The 27,246-nt window shown below is 42.6% G+C and overlaps 1 protein-coding gene across 1 annotated transcript in view; it reads left to right on the top strand.

Moving 5' to 3' along the window:
* LOC144820221 (maestro heat-like repeat-containing protein family member 1) overlaps positions 1–27,246 on the top strand; it is a 97,008-nt gene that overhangs the window by 51,803 nt on the left and 17,959 nt on the right. The window contains exons 6-9 of the mRNA XM_078677823.1: positions 11,309–11,387; positions 11,816–11,929; positions 12,578–12,639; positions 14,457–14,576. Coding sequence (XP_078533949.1) covers positions 11,309–11,387; positions 11,816–11,929; positions 12,578–12,639; positions 14,457–14,576 — 375 coding nt within the window. The remainder of the gene's footprint in view (positions 1–11,308; positions 11,388–11,815; positions 11,930–12,577; positions 12,640–14,456; positions 14,577–27,246) is intronic.

The raw sequence follows: 27,246 nt of genomic DNA, 5'->3' as shown, positions 1-27,246 counted from the left end.
TCCACGGAGTGTGGGACTTGTACTGTCAGGGAGTGTCCTAACACTACGGAATCACTTTGTCTGATAGCTAGAGCTGTGGCTGCAACTGACTTGAGGCACGCAGGCAGAGCCTGGGCCACTGGATCTAATGTGCTAGAAAAATAAGCACAGGGCTTGTATTGTCCTGCTTGATCTTGTGTGAGAACAGATAATGCAGTACCATCACGTTCTGTAACAAAAAGTGTAAAAGGCTTACTGTAGTTCGGTGTTGCTAGAACAGGTGCTTGGCATAAAGCTTTCTTTAATTCATTAAAAACAAGTGTATGTTCTTGGGTCCAAGGGAGGACAGTCGATACGGCTGCCTCCTGTGTCGTTAACTGTATCAGTGGCTTGGCTAGATATGCGTACTGAGGAATCTATTGTCTGCAGTAAGAAGTGAGGCCGATAAAAGCTCGTACCTCCTTCTGTGTCTTGGGTTGTGGAAGACGTGCTATTAACTGGATACGGTCAGGTGTCAACTGCCTACCCCTCTTGGACAGTGTGACGTGGGGGACCCGGATGAGGGGCCCCCTGGTATGCCTATTAATGTTTCTACCCTTTTTGTCCAGCATACAGAGGCATGGAATACACCTGATGTCATACGTAGACGGCCCGATGCGGAGAACCGGCAAGCTTACACCTTTAAGGGGGCGGATCTGGAATGGCGGCACGCCCTCCCCGAAGAGGTAAAACCCATCCCGGAGTCGATCCAGGTGTGCGAGACACCCGGAGGCGGAGTAGGAGACTGGTGGCGTGAGTGGAGAGACAGCGGAGCGGAGTGGACGGAAGAGGACGGCGATCGGAGGGCGGAGGAAGGTCAGAGAACAGAGGACGAGGAGGAAGGAGAGCGTAGTACGGAGGCGGAGGAAGTGGAGGAACATCGTAGGACACAAGAGGGAATACCAGCGCGACCTCGGAGGAGGACGGGGAGAGAATCAGAGGCGGAGCGGAGCTACGAGGAGACTCCAGGAGAGAAGGCGACGACAGGACCGGAGGACGAAGCTGAGGACGGCTACCGCTATAAGCCAGGAGGCTCTGTGGAACGCGCATCGCCCAGCCACACTAACACGGAAGTGTGGCTCGACCAGGTACGGTCCAAGTTCACAGGGTGGGCAGGCATCAGGCGAGGGAAGCCCCCTTAATTGCACGAAACCCCCTCTGCACACCCTTGTTGTTGTTTTATGAGCACAAGGGGTCACGTCACTGAGCAGGGGTATTAGTGTGCACGTGTGTTTTCCTCACCCCCTTTCCCCTACAAGAAGTGTCTTACTGAACACTTGTACTGAGACGGATTTTCTTTTCTTTATCTTATACTGGCACGACGAGGATATCGAGACGGCGGGGAAAAGGCCTACCACTCCCAGGAGTCCTTGGGATCGACGCTCCGGAGGGGGAAGAACCACGACTGAGGAGGCAGAACAACCCCTACCCTTTTACCGTGTGCCTGTACAGAAACGCAGACTGTATAAAATAATAAAACCTGCACTACCCCGACAACCCGTGTGTGCGAATCTATTTGAGACCCCCCCTGAAGTCCCACAGACAGTAAGTGTCCCAAGTAGACCACTTGCTGGACACAGAATTGCAATTTGGAAGGGGACACCTTGTGCCCCATCTCGGCCAGAAAATACAAAACTGTAAGTGACGCACGCTCGCAGTCACGTTCAGAACGGGCTGTGATCAATAGATCATCGACATACTGGAGCAGGGCAGTGTCAGTTGGCATGTGAATATTGTCTAGTTGTCTTTTAAGTGCTTGACTGTAAATACTAGGACTTTCTGTGAAACCTTGAGGAGCTCGTGTGAATTTATAGCTTCTTCCATTTAAACAGAAACCGAAAAGGAACTGGCTGTCTGGATGAATAGGGACACTAAAGAATGCGTTCTTGAGATCGATAACTGTAAAGAATGTGGCTTCAGAATCAATGGCTGTCAAGAGTGAGGAAATATCAGGGACTACTGGGTACTGGGGTATGATACACTTATTAAGTTCTCGAAGGTCAATCACTAATCGATAAACTGGAGGTGCATTGGGATCAGTACGTTTCAGGACTGGAATGATAGGAGAATTACATACATTGGAGTCAGTTTCTACAACCACTCCTTGGGCAATAAGCTCGTCAATAATTTTGGATAAGGCTGCTACAGCCTCAGGTGGCAATTTGTACTGTCGGATTCGTGGTAATACAACACCTTTCTTCAGAGTGACACGATGGGGTGTGATATGCATACAACCTACATCAGTTGGACCTTGCGCCCATAAATGCTGCGGTACATTCAATAATCTTGGATCAAAATCACGTAATACATAATGACCTTTAAAATCACGGAGAAACAAACGGACCCCTTCTGGGGAGCAGCATATGACTGCTCCTAATTCTTTCAGTGTTTTAATGCCTAACAGATTTTCTGGGCAAGACTTCGTGAGTAACAAATCTGTAGTTCGGGACAATGGACCAACTTCTAGAGTAACTGGTTTCGATATTTCATTAATAATAGGCTTTCCTGAAAATCCAAGGGAAACATTTCTAGAGCCTGAGAGTGGAGCCCCTGGAACCTCGTCATGACTGATGGTCGTCCTACTTGCCCCTGTATCAATCAGAAACTTTCTGTCTTTCCCTAATACTTGACTGTGTACATAGGGACCCTCTTGATCTACAGGAATCTCGATGAGAGGCAAGCCTACCTCCCTCTCTAGACTGTTTCATGAGTATGGCTGATAATCTGGATACTCTGACTGTGCGTACTGGTACATCTGCTGTGTAACGTGCTGTGTTGCAGCGATAGGCTGCGGTACTGTAACTGTCTGTTGTGCATTCTGTGGTGACTGGGAAGTCTGTGAAACTTGTTCTTGTCTAGGCGGACGTGGTCTTTCTTTAGTCTTACCAGTAGCTATGTTGTGTTTCAGAACTGCACATTCGTTTATAAAATGACCTGGCTGTTTACAGTAATTGCATGTCCCTTTAACGGGAACTGCAGGATGACTGGCTTGATTCGGACCCCTCTTCTGACTGTCTTGCGGAACAGATTGTGCAACTAGTACTTTCATTTTCGTGTCTTTCATACGTCTCCTTTCGTGTTCCTGCTCTTCCCTGATTCTGTTCTGGTGGTACTGGAGCATCTGGAGCATCTGTGACGGAGTATTAGCTTGCCAGGTACTTTCGACTTTCAGGACTCGATTTTTAACTTGTGGACTTGAATTCTCGACTAGTTTGGTAACAAAAAGATGAGGGTACGATTCACTACTTGTTTTCAGACCACTATTAATAATGAAACATTTCTCAAATCTAGAATAAAAATCACTAGTATCTTCGTCTTGTTTCTGTTTACAGGCTGAGATGGCATCCCAATCTTCCTTTTTCGTGGCTAGTAATCTTGGCAAAACTTGGATTAACAATTCGGGCAAAGCTTTAGCTTTATCCCCAAGACCGGTACCTGGAACTCGTGAATTATCTTCAGCTTCTAATGCTGTCCAATCTATTTTTTCTCTCCCACCTCCCATTCTTTTTCTTTGAGTTTTTCATATATGCCCGCAGGCAACAGGACTTTTAACATTTTAATGATATCAGGATACGTGTATTCTCCCATACGGAGCATGTCCTTTAATTCACGGTGAAACCCTGCTGGATCTTTATCATGACAGGGAATTAATTTTTTCATTTCCAAAAGTTCTATTTTCGTGATAGGGGTGTAAACAAATACTCGTTCTAGACCACCACCCTCTTTCTTGACTGGATGCACTTCTCGTAACGGATTCTGTCTGTCTATGTAGAATGATTTACTTTCTGGGGGTGAGACGTGAACAAAATGCGGATTCAGAAACGTTCGGTATTTGTGGCGCTGTTCTAGAATGACACTAATTAAATCGGTACCTAGACCTTTCCATCTATATTGGAGTAACTCGTTCAATACATCATGTAGCGGACCTGGATCAGAATGTTGTTCCTCATACAGCGTAATGAGGTGCTGGATCATATACATACCCACCAGACGTTGCTCGGCTGGGGGGAGTTTCAGAAAAATTTGAGCCACTATTTCGTCTGGAAACGTGGTAGAATCACTAGTCCATCGGACTGCTGATCGGGCTAGTTCTTGTTCATGCATTGTACTAAGCTCGCTATACCCTATTCGTGATTTTAGAATGTGATCGGTAGCTTGGAATACTTGCTCAAGAGAACACTGTTCTGGTGCTGGAGGAGGAAAAGCTTTCTTGTAATCTAGGCGTGAATGTCGGTCGGAAAGTCTAGTTCTACCTACATACGCTATTCTGTCGGGATTCTCGTTGTCTACCTCTTCACTAGAAGAGTCATTCTCTTTCTCGGTTGCTCGTTTTTCTTCCTCTTTCTGGTGTATACGTATTATTTCTTTACGAATTTTCTTGTACATACTCTCTATACAACCTTGTGTCTTGTGTTTTCCATCGGCTATATTGTCACTCCACCTAGTCAGGACTTTCAGTTCTTCTTGATCTTTTTCTGGACAATCTTGCTCTCTTATTAAACAGTTAATCAGGAACTTTAAAATCATGAGCTGAGTCTCGACTTTTCTTTGAACCATAGCTTCGTGAATACTTCCTGGATTCACTCCTGTACGGATAAAACGATATATTCTGTCTAGATGTTCCTTCATATCGGGCAGGGTGGTCAAAAAGCTGGCCACCCGTCTTAGACGTACTGAATATAAGATCATGTGATCTTCGCCTGGAACTGGATCATATATACAATCAGTAAGAAGTCGCTTGAGATCTGTGTATGTCGCCACTTTTGGCGTGCGCTGTAACGCTAGCTCATGTAGCGTCAGACATTTCTGTTGAGGCGGGGTACGAGGAGAACCTCCCCCCGCGGCTCCTAAACTAGAATCGTCGGTGAATACTGTACGGGCTGGTAGAGTGACTGGCATAACGGGTGCATGTACTGTAGGCTGGGCCGGGGGTGCTGTAACAGGTACTGTGAAGGCAACTGGGGGTTGGGCCCACTGGGAGAGAGGGTAGGTCGGGCCACTAATAAATGCAGAAAAAATGGGGATTTTACCTATGCCTCTGTTATAAATAAACCAATGAATTCCTCGTTTTGTGTAAACGTCTAACTCACACCAACCAGTACCGGCTCAAACGCCTTGCCTTCGTGAAGTTGATAATGTTCTTTGTTTTGCCTAGACTAAAATAACTAACTGATTTAAAAACAAATGAATTCAAAAGACTTGAAAGTCTGGTTAAACTAATAAATTTTGGTTTACCCAATTTAGCATTCATTGGTTTATTTATAACAGAGGCATAGGTAAAATCCCAATTTTTTCTGCATGTAACAGGTACTGTAACATTAACTGGACCCACGGGACCAGCGGCTGGAGGAACAGGGATTACATTATTAACAGGAGCAGGTGGAACAGGATTTGCATATGCTGGTACTGTGTCGTCCAAGTAGGACGAAAGAAAAATATCAGCTGCAGTCGGTTTATGACGTAGCTTAGTCGGGACCAATGGCGGCGGTAAATTACAGGGTGCTTCCGGGGTTGCTTTTGGCAAGCCCTCGGCAAGAAGAGGATACATGCCTTTAATAAGGGCATTTCTCTGTCTATCTGACTGTTCTATTCTAACTCGTTCACCTTCTTCGATTAATTCCCTTTCTTGGGCTTTCTCTGAGGATTCCCTACTTAATTCGGTTTTTCTGAATTCTTTTTCGGTTCTTTTATGAGATTCTTTGCGCCATAACTCGATGGCATCTTTCTGGGACTGTCTGGCTTTCTTTTTCCATAATGCTTCTTCTACTCGCATGATGCACTCGGCATCCCATGTACCTGATACGGGCCATCTATATTTCTCTTCTAGTTCCTTAGTATAATCCGCCCATAAGTCTAGATATATTATGGCATCTAAGCCATGCTTGTGATACATAAAATGTCCTGGACTGTCCCTAGGAGGGACAGGAACTGCTTCTTCGAGTAAACCTTTTCTGGTCTTTAACTGACGTAATTTCGAGAACAGAGGCATTTCGGTTATATACTTGCAACACAATACACAATAATCACAGTAATAAAATAGCGAACAAAACACTCATACCACGACATAAAAATACATTAATACCAGTTCGAACAGAAATACTACCTGATACATTGAAAACAGAACACATGAATTTCTCGAGAACGAAACTTACTAGAATTACTGGATGCACTGCTAAAACAGTACAGAACATACCGGTCCCATAAAGAGACACGTCAGGACCCATATCCACCTAGGTGAATACTTCGGACTGGATCTGTGTACCCAAACCCATCGGACCAGGATCAAACTAATGACCCTGTCTAGATACTTCCCCCGCGACGGTACTCACCGGGAAGCAGAAACTGGAAGGCCTCGGACTGGACTGGACTGCTACGACGTCGGACTACGAGCTTCGGAAACTTCGGTTACAGGTGGGCCTCCGGATACCTCGGACCTTGTTCTCTCGGCTTGGGCTCTGGTCGGGACAAACCGCCTTCCACACCGCCTCGTCTGGATACCGGACCGCAGTTTCCGTCTCCTCCGTAGGCCTGAGGGAGACTTGAAGCAGAAATATCTGCACTTGCGCATAGGGTACCGTCACGGCTGTAAAAGTGTCAGGGGGCCTGCGTTGGATCGCCGGCGCGTGGGGAAGAGGTAAGTCCCTATTCGGGCGCCATTTATGTGGTAAATAAATAATTAATTACCGGTACTATTTTTGAATACATTAAGAATAACAGATAGCTCAATAAATAAGAGGCAAGATCCGAGGAATCTGAGGTTATCAGGCTTTAATCAGGCATAAGGGAAGGGACAGGATCAGGACAGCCTGAAATAAAGTGACATCGAAGGCACGGGATGGCAGCTGCACCTCTTTCATCACAATTCAACATATATATAGTAAGACATTTCAATTACATTACATACAGTAGGCGTAACTAATGACAAGCGTAAGATAAGGAGACATGGGTGTGAAAAGAAGGCGTGCACAGGGCGTGCACTTAGACATGTGATGTGAAACGTCATAGAAGTGTCATGAATGGGCGGAAACATGGAGGGGGCTACCTGAGCAGCTGGAACCTTTAACCTAGTGGTGCGCGCAAACGGGCCATGACGTGTATCTGGGGAGAACTGGGGGCTATGACTTCTGTACTAAAAGAGGAGACTAAAGTCTGCGGGGTCAGGACGACATGTACCTATAGCATATCTGGTATCTGGTGTTTGGAGAACATGTTGATAGAATCTAAATGTCATCAGGGCAGAGGCTACTTGACACTAAGACTGGTGCATGCATCTATTCTACATGTATTGCGTGTGCTAGGAATATTCTATGAATATTAATACAGTATTTCTCTTACATGGAGACAGAAAGACTAGACCATAGCTGGAGATGTTTATACGGTTTGTTAGCTTAGGAATGTGAAGAAGGAAAGCTGGACTGATAACTAGAAGCATAACATATTCTTGGCAGACAGGCAGGCAGAGCCAGGCCGGGCACCGCGCTGCGCGGCGGAAGTAAGTGAAGGGTCAGGGATGCAGGTGGGGGCTGCATCGCTCCTCGGAATGGGTTCAGGAGACTGGAGCTTGAATCTGGTGTCCGGGCCCTTTTGAGGCCTAGAAACGGGGACAATTCAATGAATTAACGTGCACTCTGTAAAACGTGGCAACATAGGCCTAATACTCGTTGCTTTCACGAGAACTGGAGACTGGCATACTAGAGTTGGACACAACTATAATTGCGTCTTTAATCGATCATAGGGGGATATATGCATATCGATCATGCACATATAACATAGGATGGGGAACACGTAGGCACATATGGCAAGGCAAAATTTACTTTTCCACACAACTCCTTAAATGACTGGTTCAGGTGTGGCACGTTCAGCCAGAAGTGGCTTTTTAAATAAGAGCATTTAATATAATATTTCGACACTCAAGATTTAAACATTTACGGGGTGAAAGAGCTACTTAGCAGCTTGGTTAAAGTATCGCAGTGCAATGAAAACACCACAACTACACAAACTACTCAGTCATAGACCTAAGAAACGTGAAAGTGATGCACCCACTCATACTCGCGCTGTTGCACAGGGACCCTTGGGTCCCAAGTCTCACCCCAGGTCTAGGCTCAGTAGATAGGCCGCCAGATGCGCGTCGCTCCTGCCGCTGCGACCCTGCAGACCTTGCGGGCTCTGCCACCCTCCTCCTCTCCACCCGAGGCCTCGCTACCCGCCTCAGCCATGGCCCAGTAAGTTTCCATTCCTGGAGGCAAGATAGGCCATGGACTGGGCACAAAAGACTAGAATCGTAACGTTCAAGCTTGTAATGTCGATTAAGTAAGGCAAGCGTGGACGCCATGTTGCTTGAATAGAAGCAGTGTAATGCCTGGGATTTGCTAGAGAGCAGCCTGCAGGAAATGAGTAATTAAAGGTTTGATGTGAAATGTCAGGATCCCTATTTCAAACAGTTTGTTAAAACAGGAGAGGAAAATGTGTTTTATTCATTTTTAAATGGCCAAACATAATTGATGACAAATCACCCTTAAAGTAATATTCAGTATTCCCTTCTACAAAAGTATGTGTCCCCAACACTCTGTCACTTAATAGCTCCTACATAAAACAAGCTTACAAAAAAAGTGCGGCAATGAACAAAATAAATAATTATGAGAGGCATACAGTTACCGTCATGGCAGCAGAGAATAAACAAGCTTACAAAAAAAGTGCGGCAAGCTGATAATATACCTACTGTGTCACGCCGCGGGTAAGAGATCCAATCCCGCTGGGCGTGGCTAAAAGGAGACAGGATGGCAACAAGCAGCGATTTACATGCCTTGCATGCAATCATTGCACTGCTTTCGGCCTAATTTGTGACGCCAAATGTCGTGCACGAATCAAAGCTGAAGGTGGATCTAGGACGAGGCTTTTGGAATTGTATCAATTCCAAGAAGATTCGTAAGACGAGAGCAGCGCACGCGCTGCTTACGTCACAAGACCTAAAAAAGGAAGTACACAACTTAATGGCCATGGCATGAAATTCTAAATAGCAATGCTGGTGTGCGGAATTTGCAATGAACAGGAACCAAAAAGACATGCAGCTCTGATGGGGACCAATCTGCGAGAACTGAATGCCAGCAAAGAACAAAAAAAAGAAATTACTGCTAGTGGTACGGCAGAAGCAGCGAGTGGCGGTGAGAACAGAAAAAGACCCTAATGCAGGCACCAACAGAAACACTTGCTCCCTACTCTGCCGACCAGAAACTGGGGACGCAAAAGGGGGGAAAAGTGCACAAAAGAGGCCCGCTCTGAAAAGCATGCAACCCACCTTGCTAGCCAGATACTGTGAGATGCAAAGGGGGAACGCACTTAGAGTCCCTGGAGATAAACAAAGTTGAAGTCGCTGTCACTAGTGCCAACTGTGTTAAATAGCATTCAGTACAACTGCCTGCTGCAATGTCGTGAGACTTCAGTCTCCAAACCATGCAGAAACCATAGGAAACTAAGGCATTAATCTTTGAGTGGCAACTGAGAATTTGCAATTCCACCAATATCGGGCTCCCTAAATATGCTGTTTTCCGGTGCACAGACATAATATCGACTCCAAAATATCGTTTGGACAGAATATCGAGTTTTAAATATCGTTTGGAGAAAATATTGACTAGACAGAATATCGACAGCCAAAATATCGTTTTTAAGGTAAGTGAAGTAATATCGACTGTAAATAATATAGACAGTGAAAATATCCAAGTATATAATCTAGATAGTAAAAAATATAGTTTTTTAAATAATATTTAATTATTTATAGTGTTTTTATGTTATAATATGTGTGAAAAGTGTAATTTTATTTTATAATTATTTTTAATTAATGATTTTTTTTAATTATTGTGTAATTTTATTCTGTAGCGGGTTGTGGGTTTATAGGGGAATAGGGTGGGAAGTAATTTAATTATAATGAATTAAATATGTAAATGTATTAATTGGTAGTAATAATTAATTAATTGGTAATTAAATAATATATGTTAATTATTTAAAATTTAATTGGTAATTAATTTAATTTAATTGATTAATTGCTAATTATGTAAATTAAAATAATGTATTTTCTGTAGCGGGTTGTGGGTTTATAGGGGAATAGGGTGGGAAGTAATTTAATTATAATTAATTAAATATGTAAATTTAATAATTGGTAGTAATATTTAATTAATTGTTAATTAAAAAATATTTGTTAATTAATTAAAATGTAATTGGTAATTAATTTAATTTAATTGATTAATTGCTAATTGTGTTAAATTAAAGGGGTATTTTTAGGGTTCTGGGTCAGTTTTTAGTTTTTGGGTAAAGGGGTATTTTTAGGGTTCAGGGTCAGTTTTGGGTTTTTGGGTAAAGGGGTATTTTTAGGGTTCAGGGTCAGTTTTTAGTTTTTGGGTAAAGGGGTATTTTTAGGGTTCAGGGTCAGTTTTTAGTTTTTGGGTAAAGGGGTATTTTTAGGGTTCAGGGTCAGTTTTCAGTTTTTGGGTAAAGGGGTATTTTTAGGGTTCAGGGTCAGTTTTTAGTTTTTGGGTAAAGGGGTATTTTTAGGGTTCAGGGTCAGTTTTGGGTTTTTGGGTAAAGGGGTATTTTTAGGGTTCAGGGTCAGTTTTTAGTTTTTGGGTAAAGGGGTATTTTTAGGGTTCAGGGTCAGTTTTTAGTTTTTGGGTAAAGGGGTATTTTTAGGGTTCAGGGTCAGTTTTTAGTTTTTGGGTAAAGGGGTATTTTTAGGGTTCAGGGTCAGTTTTGGGTTTTTGGGGTACATATACAATATTGCCTATTATTTAATTAAATTTTGTTACTATATATATATATGTTTTAAGAAATATGATTAAAAAAATATTATTTTTTTACTTTCATTAATTATTTAATTATTAAAAGTTATTTTAAGTAGTGTTAATTATATTTTAGTAATTAATTTTTTATATTAATGTAATTAAACATTGTTTTTAGTAAAGTCGATATTTTTTACAACGATATTTTTGTAAACGATATTTTGTACTCGATATTTTTGTACTTACCTGTTTGTACATACAAACTCGATATTTTGGTTGTAGATATTTTTTCCTCGATATTTTGGGTAGTCGATATTTTGGTAGTCGATATTATTTCAGTGATCCCTGTTTTCCACATAATTGATTTTGCTGTAGCATTGTATGGATCATGGCCCCACAAATCCTGACAAGCTCTTATGCCGTCATTTCCCCACTGAATGGAATTTGCTTTCAGATGTATAGGATTGGCTTTCAAATAGCCTAGCTTCCATTATTGTTTAATATGGCTTTGTTATTGACAGATCTGCGCACCCTACTGTGGAGTTTCAGATGAAATGGAAGAGTCAGTCAAGGTGTCCACGGCCATTATCCTGTCACTGGGTGAGTTGGTCATAAATGTATATATGTATATATTTGTGATACTGCAAGTATATTACGGTCTTTACCAGTGATCGGGTCCTCCGAAACATTAATTGCTGTCCACTGCTCTGCACATCACTTGATCTTCTTAAAAGCTACTGTTGCTTCAGTAATTATCTCCCTTCCCGGTGCATTTGTTATCTTTCTATTGGAACACGTTGTCCAATTTACTATATACAGCTATAGTAGTCACATGAGTACCATGTGCTCCACCGATCATCATTAAATGTTGTAAACCATTGATATTGTACCTCCTGGATATGCGTTGAACAATTTCCTTACATTTGGCCTTGATGACCTGCTCCCCTGCGTTTAGTTCCTCTGTGCATGATTTTATTGTATGTAATTTTTCATGTATGTCTATTTTTCTCTTCACTTTACTCTTGCAGCCCATTCTAGCTCTAGTGAGGTCCTTAAATATTTTGAAAGTAGCTTGATCCATATGGGTGCAGAGTCCCGTGCCAGAACAATAAAGCTGCTCTGCAAGCTTCTTGCTGAAACTGGTAAGCCTGTCAGTGGGTGGGTGGCAGCATGTGATTTCGATAGACATGGAAGATAGGTAAAGGACTTAAATGCTTTTCATGGAATGGGGAGCCCTAAGTTATAATTCCAACTTACCCTCTTACTTAACCAACATGGTGCAGCTATGAGCAAATCACCTCAATTTCATATTCCTCAGCTACACTGACTGCCAACAGTTCCTGGTAGAGCAATGTAATTTAAGAATAATTCCTCCCTCCGTTAACATGAGTCGTGGTGAAGAAATAAAGTAGTGGTCAAACATTGCCACATCTGTCTTTTTGATAAATTGTTCCCACTGTGACCCAATAATGGGACAGGGACACTGTGGAAAGAGATCCTGACATAGACTTTGGTCAGGAACAAAAAGGGACATAAAATATGGGGCAGGAAGACACAGACCCACTCAGTGGTACATGATGACACTGACATGCACAGTAGAACAGGAAGACATTGATAGGCCCATGAGGTTCATAGTCACAGACTCACACACCAACACTTGACAGGACCCTCAGGTTGGTAGGCACAGTTAATAGTGGAAGCTTCATCTACTTATCTATTATTCCTTATCTTACTAGACAAAGACAATATCTATGTGTTATGAACATTTGATGTATGGCTTCATTTCATAGATTCAGAAGGGGCCTCTTATCTGGATGCTGTCCGTCACGTGCTTGAGGATGACAATTACAAGGTACCATCAAGTTATTATGTGTGCAGCATTCTGTGCTCAAGCAGTTTCATAATTAGCAACGCAATCTAATTTAAGTTATGCACTTTTTTGAATAGTGCATTATTCTCTACTTACGTGGACTCATTGCAGTGGTGCGTATACCACAGTCTGTTGTCTTTTTCTAAGGCTGGTCTTCCGTGGAGGTGTTGGGTCATGAAACCTCCATCCATGTGTGTCTCCTCAGTGTCTTGTGTTCTACTGTTTCCCTGTTCAAGTGGACATATACAAGTTTTCCTGTCCTTCTCTGTGTCAACTCATTTTCAGACCCGATCCCATAGAAAGTCCCTGTTCCCTAATTGTTGAATAAGTGTGTGTTAAGAAACAATTCTTGTGCGCTGTCCACATGTTTGGTCTGTATTTCACATAGAGTTGATCTGTAATTCCCCTCACTGAAGAGAGTGTTGATGATAATGACGGGGGTTTTGAAGCTTTGTATATTAATATCTCCCCATTCTTCAACGACCGGGGGTGTATGATATTTTATTGATAAGACAAATGTCTCTTCCAAGAATGATATCTGGGCTATATTTCAGCTAATTCTCACCAAACATAGTTCAATAATACAGGATAATATTCAATGTGCACATTTGAAAAGTCTGATTGTGATATAAAAGATGTATTGTGTGTAGAAATTGGAATATATGTAACTCTGTTGACTCCATGTATGTCCACAATGTGCCCAATGTCAGTGCAATTGAGAAAGCAGGCAACTTCAGCATCAGCATCACCGTGTTCAGCATGTAAGCAAGCACAGGATATAGGCATCAAGGAAAATCGACAGTCATTTTCTTTGGATAACCAACAAAAACTTGTATTTCCATGACTGGGTCTCTAGTGTATTCTCTTTGAGAGGTTTATTGGGTTGACCATTTTTTAACGTCAGGGCATGATATAAACCGTAGATTCTTGGTAGACTAAACCAGAAACATCAGACACAGAACTCTACCAGAAATATAAGAATCAAAGAAATAAAACATGGACGTATTCTTTGGAGGTTGAAGCCATTGGGTCCATCCTATGCAAATATGCAGCATACAGAGCCATGTTAGGGATGTGAATTGTAACCCGGGTACTAGAGGAGACTGTGACTATTTACGGTCTTGAGACAAAATTATTTCTTGAAAGTGACATGGATCAACCAAACAACAAGGTGTGGGACAATGGACTCTGAGTACTTTAACCCATTTGTTATCTGCTGGCCGTGTTGGGATGGTGTAGGTCTGCTAAATCCTGCAGGTTGAGTTAGACAGTGGCCATCATTCTTCCCACAGACTAATCTAGGTTTTTTTCATTTCCACACTCATGGAATCCACAGCCTACTGTTTTCTCATTTGCATTTTTGTAATCAATACAAGGTCCTGAGACATTCTTTGCTAGTTGTAACCTACCTAGACATCTTTTGCAATGTATCTTTCAATCTTTTACCAAGTTCCAATCACCTATAGAAGGCGTACAGCACCTGGAATGTTTGAATATTCCCTCAATCACACTTCGGTCAGACATTCTGTAAAAACAGTTTAATGAAATTGATTCAAGTTTTATTCTCAGAGTGTCTTAATAACCCTTTTCCAATATTTTTTAAAAGGCTGTATCCAGGTACTAGCTTTCCACACATACAAGTGTATTTCTATTTCCTCTATGAACAAAAGGGAAGGAGAGATTGTATGGTTTTCTCACACTCCCGTGCTGCTCCCTCGCCAGAATGTGGGATTTGGTTTTATTTATACATCAAAAGGGTTTCTCACTAACCATGCTTACCATTTTTTGCTTCATCACAGGTTATACTTGCCACTTTAAGTTTAATATCCAATTTAACAACCAAAGGATATTATGATATTAACGGAAGTGATTTGATGGAATATGTGCTTAGGAAAAACAGTCTCATCATTGAAGAACAGGTAAGTGGCAGGTGTACATATTTGGGTGGGTAAATGTGTTAGGGGAACAGCGACCGTAGTCAGCCCAAAAGAAATAAGTGGACCTTTTAGCCCCCTTGTGCCCCAATGTAGCTTGTTTGCCATGTAATACAGATCTGCAGTGTCGCATGTTTGCCCCTGGTGGTGGAATATAGACCTTATGTACCTCTATTTAGTTTGCATAGGCCCACTTTAACATTCCATGTTCTCCATTTGAGCCTGATGTTCCCCACTTGCATTCCAGTGCGTCTTTCAACCTCCCTCAACCTTATGTGTCTCCCTTGCTCCATCTGGCTGCTTACATTTGAACCTGAAATTCAGCTGCTGACTGCCAGTGTCAACACTGTATATGCCTTTTCTTTATGTCTTGTTCTTTCAGGGTGCCCATGACATGAACCAAGCCTCTCAAGTGCTCTCCAGTATATTTACTTGTAGCTTCACTTGGACAGTCATCCTTTCAGTATACCTAGGCTTTCCTGTTTTCAGTTTCTATTTGTGGTCCATTCTGGTGGGGTTTTTTCAATGTTTTCAAGTGATTTCAATTCCTTTAAAAAACAAGCATTGGCATAGCCAAAAGATCTCGCCTTTGGGACCTTATAAGTGTTTAGTTATCCAGCACAATATCCTGGTGCAACAGCAAGTGTTGCATGGCTAAACACTTATAAGGTCCCAAAGGAAACACCTATTGGCTATGCCAATGCTTGTTTTAAAATCTGTTCTCAACGGTTTATACAATGATCAAAATTGCAGCTTTCCTAGAAAATCTCATATCTCCACAATTTTCCCCAGTAAAACACCCGGTAAGTAGCAGTAAATGTGAATTCTGCTGCGCAAAGCACCAATATTCCTGTTATGCCCTCTTTTAAAGGGCACCACTTGTAACAGGTAAAAATGATGGCACCTTTTAATTTCCGATCCCCGTGGTGTCAGATGTAAAAGGATGACATAATCATCACATCCCCAGCAGGCCACTCGCTATGAGCTCCTAAACCATCCTTTCCGATTGGGATGTTTAAGAACTACTGATAAAAGGGTTTCCAAAGGGAGTAAATGTGTTAATTTATTGAGCAGAATGGAGCATCAAGGTGGAAAGAATCATTCGAATTGGCAGAGGTGGGCTGCAGAGTTCCTCACAGAACGCTAGCAGCCTAGAGCCATCTGTGGCTACACCAGGACTGGTAAGGGACAGACTGTTGATGAGATAGGACTGGGCAAATGTGTCGGAATTATTATGATTTATGGAGTCCTGCAGCAGGGTAGCAGCACCGGCCCAGCTCCGAAACAGCTATCTTGCACTTCCATCTAAAAGAAGATGTGTGCCCACACTTTGCATCAGTTGTTCATGATAAATGGGCAGATAGTGCGGTTTTAATATTACATAAAGTTCCATGCAGCAGGACCATGACTTGCATAAGGCGAAATGAGGCAGCAATATCAGGGTATTAGCACTAGGTGGCGCAATAAAGCAAGGAAAGGCCACTAAAATAGACGGCTTTCCTGCTACGAAATGCTTCTTTGCCTGGAGCACCGAGTATGCTAAACAACATGGACTACTAGTGAGGAACGACAGTGGCTTGTGAGTTGCACTGCTTCAACAATGCTTGTGTTCACTTTTAACAATGACGGGAAAATAAGAGACTATGGAGTTATGGAATACAATATGGTTTATCAGTTAAACTTTTGCAGATCAGAAGTCGGTGTTGCACCTAAAAAGCACTTCAAAATCCGAGAAAGGCGTCAAGACGCGCTTTGACAGACTGGTACCCCAGTACTGATTTGCTTGGGCTTGGTTGGAAGCTCTATGGAATGTAATATTTAATTACTTCCAGGGCTTACAAGCCAAGCAAACACATTACGAATCTACAGTCACACATCCTGCACAGCTACAGTAAATATCTATTGCCAATTCAAAATCCTTTATTCGACTGTCAGAGAAGCAGTCATAAAAGCACAAAAATACAATTATTATACGATTCATGCAAAATTTTTTAAAAACACACAATTTTTTATAAGTTAATAGTTCACGAGAGAGTTAAAAATGCGATAAGTTAAAAATGCAGTAGGCTAAACTGTTGGCGCAATGCACTTATACTGGCTAAACTGTTGGCGCAATGCACTTATACCCTTGACGCATAGCATCCTCGCTGAAGCCCTCACCTGGGAAGGACATCTTAAAATACCCTGGATGAACTATATTAGAAACTGTTGCAAAGACCTGGGCAGATTGGACTTATATTTAACACCACAGCATGTTACAAAGAATGATGTTGATTTTGTAAAAAACACTTTCATGTTAAAGCGACAACTTGCCAGGGAAGACACCGAGATGAAAAAGTCTAGTGTTAGGAATCATACTCTAACAAAGACATGTGTGTTCTGTGAACCATACTTATCATGGAACATTTCTAGATACGACCGTTTTCTGTTGAGCAGATTCCGATTTGGTCTCTACCACTTGATTTTAGCTGTGCCGAGTGGAGCACATAGAGGTCAAGTGTTGCCAGCTTGCGGCTGCGACAACATGTCTCCGCAAGACCTGGCTCACTTTTTATTTCTATGTCCTTATTATTCAAGTCCAAGACAAATGTTTTTAAAACCCCTGCTTAAAAAGTTGAATTTTGTACAGATTAAGCCTGCACTTTTATATCTTCAGATGCTGCCTGATGATAGCACCTTTTTGATCTGTGAGTTTTTAAAAACAGCCCGGAAGTTCAGATTAAGCATGGAAGGATGATCCCTAGATGACTTGCACTAAACATGAAATCATGTCTTAAACAGGCATTTTCCTTTTTATTTTTACTTTACATTGGCCTACTGCATTTTCAACTTATCGCATTTTTAACTCTCTCGTGAACTATTAACTTATAAAAAATTGTGTGTTTTTAAAAATTTTTGCATGAATCGTATAATAATTGTATTTTTGTGCTTTTATGACTGCTTCTCTGACAGTCGAATAAAGGATTTTGAATTGAATATCTATTGCCAGTCTTTTACAAGACATACGTTAAGCGACGAGCGACCGCATTTACCCAGTCAAATGCAGCGTTGAATAATCCAAACATACCAATGCTCGATTTAATAGGCAGGTTCTCTCTGCTCGCTGCCTCCACTAGGTGGAGCCTAACCTCCAGCACAGCGTCCTTGTGCTTCAGACTGAGCATGGACTCCCACAGGGCCTTCTCGCCAAAGAATGTAAGAAAACTAGAAACAACCAGAACTAAACAAAACCATGCATTTATATTCGACCATTTGCTTTAGAATCTGCCCGGCACATAACAGAGAGCATACAGCTGCATGCTGGAAGAAACAGAGACGCCACATGCATCTCACTTGGTTTCATTATAGATGAACATTGAAAGTATAATAGTGAAAGAAACAGAAAAAAATACAAGTTTCAGCAGCAGGCAAGTGGTGCGCGCACGCGGCAAGAAGTAAACAAGAGGAAGGGGTGGGGGAGTGCCCACGCGCATGCTAAACATCAAAAGGACATTTTTAAAAAAGCACATGAGTGGTGCCCGAAAAAGCATTGTAGGTGCAAATGATATCTAAACATGAAGCACAGCAACCTAAAGTGGGTCATCGCGATCACGATCGCTGTAAAAAGCGAAAGTGATCGCGATGACGCACTAAAACACGCAAGGGATGCGCGCGCAGTAGGGCGCGTGCTTGTGCGCATTCTAGCAAGCTGATGGCCCCTTTGGGAGCACTTCCCAAAGCCGCTACTATATGTCTCTCCGGACAGCGCATGCGCGCTGACTAAACGAGACCTAAACAGTGGTGTCAGGGGTTACACTTTTTCGCGCCATGAAAAGCAACAGAATCAGTGTTTTTCTGGTGTGTATGGAACATTTTGCTTTTATTATTACCTGCTTTCTACACTGATAATGCACGGTATATCGACAGTGTATGTACAGTGTATATGAGGTCCAAATACATTCTTGCAAATCAAACGTATTGTAGTACACCATACAATACTTCTTCAATGAGTCTTTGGTCATGTGCGCTCGCTTTTTCCTTCCCATGTCCCTTTTTTCTGTGAAAAGGCCCTCTCAACATTGGCACTTGAAATGGGCAATGACAAGACAGCCAGTACACAATTTGCTAACGCTGGCCACTGACATAGCTTTCCATATCTACAATGTGCCCTTGAAGATTGCAATTCTCTGGACAGGTTCTGCAGCATTTGCTTTGAACTGGGAGATTATGCCCTCCGAATTATTGAAGTGGTCAAAAATGAAGCAGCACTTTTGAAACTACTGAGAAAATTCCCCTTTACTGAAGGGAACTAGAACTTGCACAGTGTACCACAGTGAGGTTTCATTGACTTCAAATGCCATGGTTGATGAAGGGACATTTCAATGGATCGTTGCAAGCTGTTTCTCATACATTGTAAAATAAAAGTTCCTGAATTGTTCTTCAACATTGCTTTGTTTACCATATGGCAAGCACTCTAACATGGAACATGTTGCAGTGCCAAAGTCAATTTAAGGTGTTACCCAGCCAACTCTCAAGACGATGTTTCACATTTACACCAATTATGCAGAACACTTGGCAGGCCAGGGTGTTTTTAGACTCTAGTTTTTTTTTATGTCCACTGCAGCAGTTATGTTTTCCTGTAAAAATCTAAGACTTTAGTAGAGTGTACTTCTTTTCACATCACTAGTAATTTGCAAACGAATATCCTCACATTTCTTGCCTTTGGCATCATCATTCAGCAAAAATGTTGTAAACGGTTTCCACATGGGTACTATAGCATTTCACAGCCCCTTGGACCAAGAACCATCAGCTAAGTGACACAGTTGGGATGACTTTTTCTTTGATGCCACACAAAGCACAAAATGAGAAATATTTGTGTTTTAGTCCCCTCGCATAACAAAACAGTGCGCCCGGATGGACTAAAAAGTCAACAGCATTCTTCATTAACTCTGAAGATTGTAAAGAGGCTTTTAGCATACCATCTAACAAGTGGAAAGGATCTCTTACAGGTATTAATTTTGAAAGGTCATTACACAGCTTTTTCATATACGTAGCTGAATCACTGCAAGTACAATCAAAATCACTCCAATCTTTGTTGAATTTTGAAAGAAACATTTTGCAGCAGCATACCGAGTGAAACTGCGATCCATGTTTCATCCTGTCAAGTTTTCACCACTATCCCAGATGCTGGGCGATAGCACTTTTTTCTCATATACTTGTCACTATACATTGCATTGAATGTTTAAAGCCTGTGGTGTTGTCAATTCACCTACTATCAATACTGACTCACTAGAAACTTGGGGCTGATCTATCAAGGGCTTCTACCCATTCTCTGTGGGTAAATGGGATGGCACATTTTGGGACAGATTTGTATGAAACCAGCCATTTTACCTATCAGTGAAAGAATCAAACACAGCCAAAATATCAAATATGATTTTTGATATTTCTTGATTCTCCACAGTTTATAAAATAATTAAACACAACCTAAAACATGCTTCTAAACTCTGCATCTTTAGACCAAAGACCATAAAACTGCAAAAAGCAAAGTTCTTGGCGGTTTTGAGGCATTCTGCAAAGATCACGGTCTAGAGATCAATGCCTTGAAGACCAAATACATGGTTTTCAACCCTCCATCTCGAGTTCCCTCTAATCCATGTATTGGGTCTAATAAGTTGGAGAGGGTCCGAACCTTTGACTACCTAGGGGTCACCATCAATGAAAAAATGTCATGGGTCCACCAACGGGAGAAAGCGCAACTAAAGTTGGCCCAAATAGCAGGCGGAATTACTAAGTTAGTCGCCAAGAATAAATCCACTTTTAAGCCGGTGGGCCCCGCCTTAGAGATTTATAGAGCACAAGCCAGGGGGGCGGCTATGTATGGTAGTGAACTTTGGGGCCACACGTGCAATCGTGATCTGGTAGTAACCGAGAACAATTTTATCAGACAACTCCTTTCACTTCCTTCGAGTACACCTTTGCTGCCTATCAGACTTGACATGGCCTTGAGACCTCTGGACGAAGACATGGGCCTCCGGCCACTGTTATTCTGGCGTAAGATTTGGACAGTTCCTGAGCTAGTCAACTACAGGGCAGAATTGCAAGAAATTGTCGCTTTCCCAAACATCGGGAAAATCCCCTGGCTAAATTTTATTAAGAATTAACTAATTAAATTGGGGACCCCTACCCTGTGGTCCGACCCGCTAGGATCTTGTCCCGGGACTACACGGAGGCAGCTCATCATCCAGTACCAGGAAACTAAACTTGCTACCCATATGCAAGGAACTTCCCACGGCACTTTAACGTCATCTTTTTTAATATTCAAGGACTGTTATAGGTTTGAAACTGCCCTAGACATTATAGCCCCAACATCAACTAGGAAACTGTATCTCCAATGGAGGTATGGTAGCTTACCGTTACGTGCCCTTAGTAGTAAATGGGCCGATTTATCCCCGTCTTTCTGCCCCGGATGCAAATTTAACCAAGAAACTGATCTGCACATATTGTTTTTTTGTAAAGCGTATGTCCAGGCGCGGAGAAAGTGGATTGTACCACTGTGTAAAAACTTGGGCTTCTCCCGTTGCATGCAAGCTTATAGGGTTCTGAAAACTGATCTCTCTGGCCACATTGTCTTTGCTTTAGCCAAATATTTGGGGTCTGTCTGGCACAAGAGGAGATATCTTTTAAACGGGGATTTATAAAAAAACTGTCATAACGAAAAATCCTGAGTCAGATTAACTTGAGAATGTGTATATTTGCATAATGTGTTATATGTTTTTATGCTTGTATATATCTTAATAGTTACTGTTTTACTCAATGTTATCTGCACCTTTTATGGCACATGATGCCGAAATAAAGATGATGATGATGATGATGAAAAGGAAGAAAAAACATTATTTCAGTGACATCCCTCAACAACAAAACTCAAGCAGAATAATGTTAGCCCAGTCTTTCTTGCTGCCACCTTATATAACAAAGTTATATTGTATAGGCCCCCTCAGGAAAAAAATGACTCTTTCACTCTCCTTTTCCTTTCTTTGAATGGCATTTAATTAGTGGTACGCAGGTTTTTTTTTTAGTGTTTATAAGTTTACACTGGTGAGGGCTATTTCCCTTTTGGTGGGGTTTTATCAGTTAATATAGGTTTAAAACTAAAACCAGACAGCCATAGTATACCCTATCCATGTTTTTTCAATTATTGCGAAACATTTAACAGAGTGTACCCTTACTATTGGGGGGTCCGAGTTTTGATGTCAAACACAAGTGGAGTCAATGTCCCCAAATAACAGTCATTGCAGCTGGTTTGAGTAGGACTGTGGCCCTTCTGATCCTTTGATGGCTTTCATCAAGCTCTTGTGGTGTGCAAAATTGTTCAATGTTGTGAACAACGCACATCAGAAAAGGGTCCAATAATATCCTTTAGTTATTCTCATTCTACTTCTTTGCCCTCCTCTTCCTCCACAGAACCAATGTGTGATTTTGTATTGGGCACATCTTCTGCCTCTTCTCTTTTCTTGGACCTTCTCAAGTCCTATGGACGATTGCACTTTGATCCTCTCTCTAGTCGCTGGAGAAAACACCTGTCATCTGACTAGGGGACATGAATGAGTTTTGGATCAGTGCCCTTCACCAGTGTTTGTGTGGCTGCAGGTGATGGTGTGGAAGCATGGGTAATGGGAGGTGGCATGGTGCCTGAAGGCTGCAGCACACTTGACTTTGTCAGTTTCCCTGTGAGAGTAGGCAACAGTTGCTTATGCTCTCCCCAATCCCTCCATAACAGCAAATGTACCATGTCCTTCTTGATCACTGTGAACCAGGTAGGCTTTCCTGAAGCTTGGCCAATACACCCATGTTAGGGACTAGTTGTACTAAGACACATAGCTCATGTCAATGCCCGATAATTTGTGTGGGATTAGGTACCACTGTTGACATATGGTATACATAATCTAGTGTGTATCCAGTCCACACATAGTCTTACTCTTGGATTCAAAATAAGCACAACTAACAGATAAGCCAGACACTGTCCATTGTTTTTTACCACAGGTCGAGGTTAAAGGAAATAACCCGATTCGGGTCACCCAGGTCACTCACGACACCTCTCTGCCTTCTACCAATTAAAGAGTCGGTCAGACAGTAGAGAATACAAACCAATAATCATTTTTTCAAGTGCAATTAGAGCAAATCCCCATCTGCCCAGTCACTTAGGAGTGCTGCAGAGGGACTAAAATCGATAAGCATAAAGACACATTAGGTACATTTCATAACTGGACTAAACACACCCACAGTGAAATTTTCCAAGCAGGTACTGCTTAAGCAATGGAGTACAAAGAACATGATCTCGGCACACTTATCAGTACACATTTTCAAACGTTCAAGGCTTTTCTAGTCTGCCCCGTCCCCAGACTAGTGCGAGAGGGCCTCTATCTAACAAGAAAGGTATTCACTAATAAGAACAGTCCATTCATTAATTAAGCAAGGAAGCCCGTTGAAGCCAGCCAGCCAGCCTTCACAGATGGGGACTCTAAGCCCCAGGGTCCATAGCGCCTGGAGGTGCCGACACCCGCAATTGTGCCAGGAGCTTCTTAAGAATTCTTGGGGGCTCCCACGGCATGGGAGCCCATTGAAGCCAGTCTGTCAGCCTTCACAGTTGGGGGACTGCAAGCCCAGGGTCCATAGCGCCAGGAGGTGCCGATGCCCGCGACTGTGCCAGCAGGCGCTTAAGAACAGTCTGGGTATCCCACGGCACGGGACGTGTGTGGGCACACCCATCAGAGTCTGGAGGAGGCTGGGCTGGGCCCACTCTCTTGGTCCTCCAGCACTTTGCCAGGCTCTTTGGCCCTGGAACTTCTCACCTCACAGGACATAACCAAGGGAAGGTTGTGATAAGACTCTGTTTGTCAGACAGCTGCCTTTGCACCCGGGACGGCAAGCATTAACGAAGAAAGGGCCCTACAATCCCCAGAGCGCCCTGCGGCTGTCACGACACTATTGACGTCGACCCACGTGCTTCTAAACCTCAGAGGCCCTCATCGCTGCCGGTTATAGCCGGAAGGAGGCCGGGCTGGCTACCTTCAAATATTCAATCAACTTGTTGCTCCCAAACAACTTAAGGTACTGTGCCCCCAGCAGTACTTAATTGTAAACCACCAGACGGTCCCTTACCTTTTGTAGATTCTTACGTTGTTTTATATAGGATTACTAGCCCTCTTTTTTGCATTGATAGAATTGCTTGTGGTCAGGACGGGATAACGAACATTAAAAGAGGGTGGTTCAAGGGAAATTTCTGCCAAAAAAGAAAAAAGGAAGCAAAAGACAATAAGTCTGATGGCGGGCGGGGGGGGGGTTCTCAACCGCATTGATGATCTACTGGCTGAATGTGAGGTCCTTCTTGACCCCCCCTAGTTCCACTTCTCCACTCACATCTGCCCTTGGGCATTCTTTAACAAGTACTACAACACCACGCCTGATACCAGCTATGTTAAGAAAAGGTGGAGGTATGAATAAAGCATCTGATAGGCCCTCCCTACCATCTACTAGCCCAGAATGTGGGGTCAGAATTATGCCATCCACCACTGTGGATCTCTCTTTGTTTCCTTGTCATAATAGTTTTTCACCACTGCTAGAACAAGATGACACAGAGGAGGCTTCAGATAGTTTAGCTAGATCAGTACAATCAACAAGGTCACTGATTGATACAACTAGATTGTTGGCTGACTCATGCCTAAATGTGGATGCTTTAGCATCCTATAGGATAGCTATGAATTCCAACAGTGTAGCTGTAAAGCGTATGGTTAGTCCACCTAGTAATTTTTCAATCCAAGCTAATGAAGCCACTACACGAAGACCACTAACAATACAGATAATCGGCTTAGCCCAGGAAATAAAATTAATTAAACAGCTGTAGGCAACCTCACAGCACCCCTGAGTAAGGTTCATACTGATGTCCAGAGTATCCAGAACCAATTACGGGCAAAATCAGAAACACAGAAAGGCACCCACGGGTGCACTAGCACCATGAGGCAGCGGAAAGGGGACCATAACAGCTATAATAGTTTCGACCCAGGAAGAGCAAGTAGCGCCCCTATAGACCAGACCCCTATTATTGCTCGATTCACTAACAGCCATCCCAGCTGTGGTAAGGGGGCAGGCCAACTTATGCCAGGCAGAGCAAAGCTTGTTAACCTAAGTAATACTGAAAGATTAAGGATAGACCCTGTATGTTATATAACAAACTGCACCCAAGCACTAACAAGCTCACACACGAACACAGACACAAGGAAGACAATCTATCCAGTTAATATCCCAAAGAACCTATCTATGACACAGACAGAGGACGAGTACTCCTTAATTAATAAATGCACTCACTGGATATGGAGAGTGAGAGGGTGCTGGTCTATTATAAGGGAAGGCAAAACTGGGGCCAAAAGGTTACCTGACCTGGGAGGATCTAAGGACATGACGTGATAGCGCTTACACTACGCACCGTGATCTGGTGGAAAACTTGGTGGCATTTGATTTGCGCACTGAACATTTGGTTAATACTAAACTACGATTCAAGTATAATTTCTCAGCGTCGCCAGCTGAAACAAATCGATCATGCTGTGCAGCCTTCCAAAATAATGGGTCCCCATTGAACGAGATCAATTGGTCACCCCGCTTCCAGTAGCCCCCAAGTCCCAGGCCAGTGTCTTAGTACGGGACATAATATACCACTAATTGCACCACAATGAAAGCTACTTAGTTGAGGAAAGCACCATTGTAAATCTGGTGCATGTGCCAGATCATTCTGTAAGTCCCGCCGCCCCTATGGCTGAGCCTATATTGTCCATCAACCAGTCACAACGAAGTCTATCAATAGTATCATGGAACATTGCTGGGCTGCGGTCTAATGGGGTGTCCCCCGACTGGACTTCCTTAGTTGAGGCAAACGACATATGTATCTTTCAAGAAACATGGTCAGTTGAACCTTACTATCACATGGGTTATTTAAATTTTTACCAACCAGCTACCTAAGGCAACAAGGATGCCCTTCGGGGAGCCTCACAATCTGTGTCCGGCAGGGCATTGGTCTTACTATAAAACCATTACAGATGGCTAGCAATGATATCCTTGCTATCCGTCTGGGGTGCGGGCCATATGGTGACATCGATATTTATAACATGTATGCTAGAGGACACATAGGAGGTTGTAGGTCGGAGACCATTTCTGGCCTAGATGAGCTTTTACATAACATCTCTTGGTCTTCCTCTGTAATTAGAGGAGATTTTAACAACACCTTTGAGCCCTTTGATAGTGGGGAACTGGACCTAGCGGGGGTGGAGGACGAGCGGTGGGACATCCCTAATCTGGAAATACCCTCAATCAGAAAGTGGACGGAGGCTGCTCTACAGATGAAGGCTTTAAGCCTCGAACATGGTCTAAGGGCAATTAACGGAAGAACAAGATTGGATAAGCATGGGGCATATACGTTTAGCAATGGCTGTAGTTCAAGCAGGATAGATTATATGATAATTAGCCTAAAAATCTGGCATACCCAGCAGGATATGGTCGTAATGGATAGACTCAAGAGCGACCATAACCTAATCTGTACAACACTTGTAATTAAGGGCCAAAAAGAGCTTTCACAATTTCAAATTTTTCACAGACAGGTGAACTGGCATTGTCCAATGACATGCAACATCTTAAATGGGTAATGGTAATTGAACACCCCGATATTCTATCAACTATTAACTCAGACCTGGAACATACTTTAACGCAGATGTTGTCTCTTCATTGTGACTCTTGCACACTGAAAGATACAATACTTTTACATAATACCCTTTTAGATATAATACTCACATATTTTGAAACCCCTTCCCAATCAAAGGCCGAGGTAAGTCAGCAACATCCTCACTGGTATATTAGTGATTACAAAAAAGCGCATAGAGCCTGGGGGGGGGGGGTAATAAGATCAGGAGACTAACTTAAAGTCCAACACTCAAGGAAGTTATACAAGAAGGTGATTTTGTATGCCAAAAAGGACTGGGATGAGAAAAGATGGCGGGACCTTATTGAAGCTTGTAAGGAGAGGAACATGCACCACTTTTGGAGCCAGGTAAAATGGGGTGCAGGAGGCACAGGTAATCACCGCAAAATCATGTGGAGCCTGCTCTGTGGGTTAGGTTTTTTTCAGATCAATATGCAACTAATGATAACATGGATTATGACCCTTCTTGGGTTTATTTTAAATCATCGGATACTGTCTTCAACTTAGCTGATGTGACAATGGCGCTGAGCACTATCACCATTGGGAGAGCGCCAGGCATAGATAAGGTCCCCACAGATAATTTTCTCCAGGACAAAGCTAATGGAGTCAATACATAATGTTTTCTGCAAATGCAATTGATGATAATGACATTTTGAGTCCTCTTCTGGGCTAGTAGGAGCACTATTGATCAAGTATTCAGATTTATTTAAATTTATTGGCGGACAGTAACATTCGGAAAAGGAAGCCTTTATGCAGTCTTTGTTGATCTTAAGTCTGCTTTTGATTTGGTATCACAGCCCAAACTGTGGAGGGTACTGCAGGAACTCGGCTTGCCCCCGACTTACTTTTCCTAATTGTTCGCCTCTACGAATACAACTATGCCCAAATTTGTTTGGGGGCGCAAGGAAACAAGACTGACCAGTTCCCAGTAAA

Source organism: Lissotriton helveticus, chromosome 2_1 (assembly GCF_964261635.1).
Source record: "Lissotriton helveticus chromosome 2_1, aLisHel1.1, whole genome shotgun sequence".
NCBI classification, from domain to species: domain Eukaryota; kingdom Metazoa; phylum Chordata; class Amphibia; order Caudata; family Salamandridae; genus Lissotriton; species Lissotriton helveticus.
The sequence above is the reverse complement of the archived record's forward strand: the minus strand, read 5'-3'. Positions and strand labels throughout refer to the sequence as shown.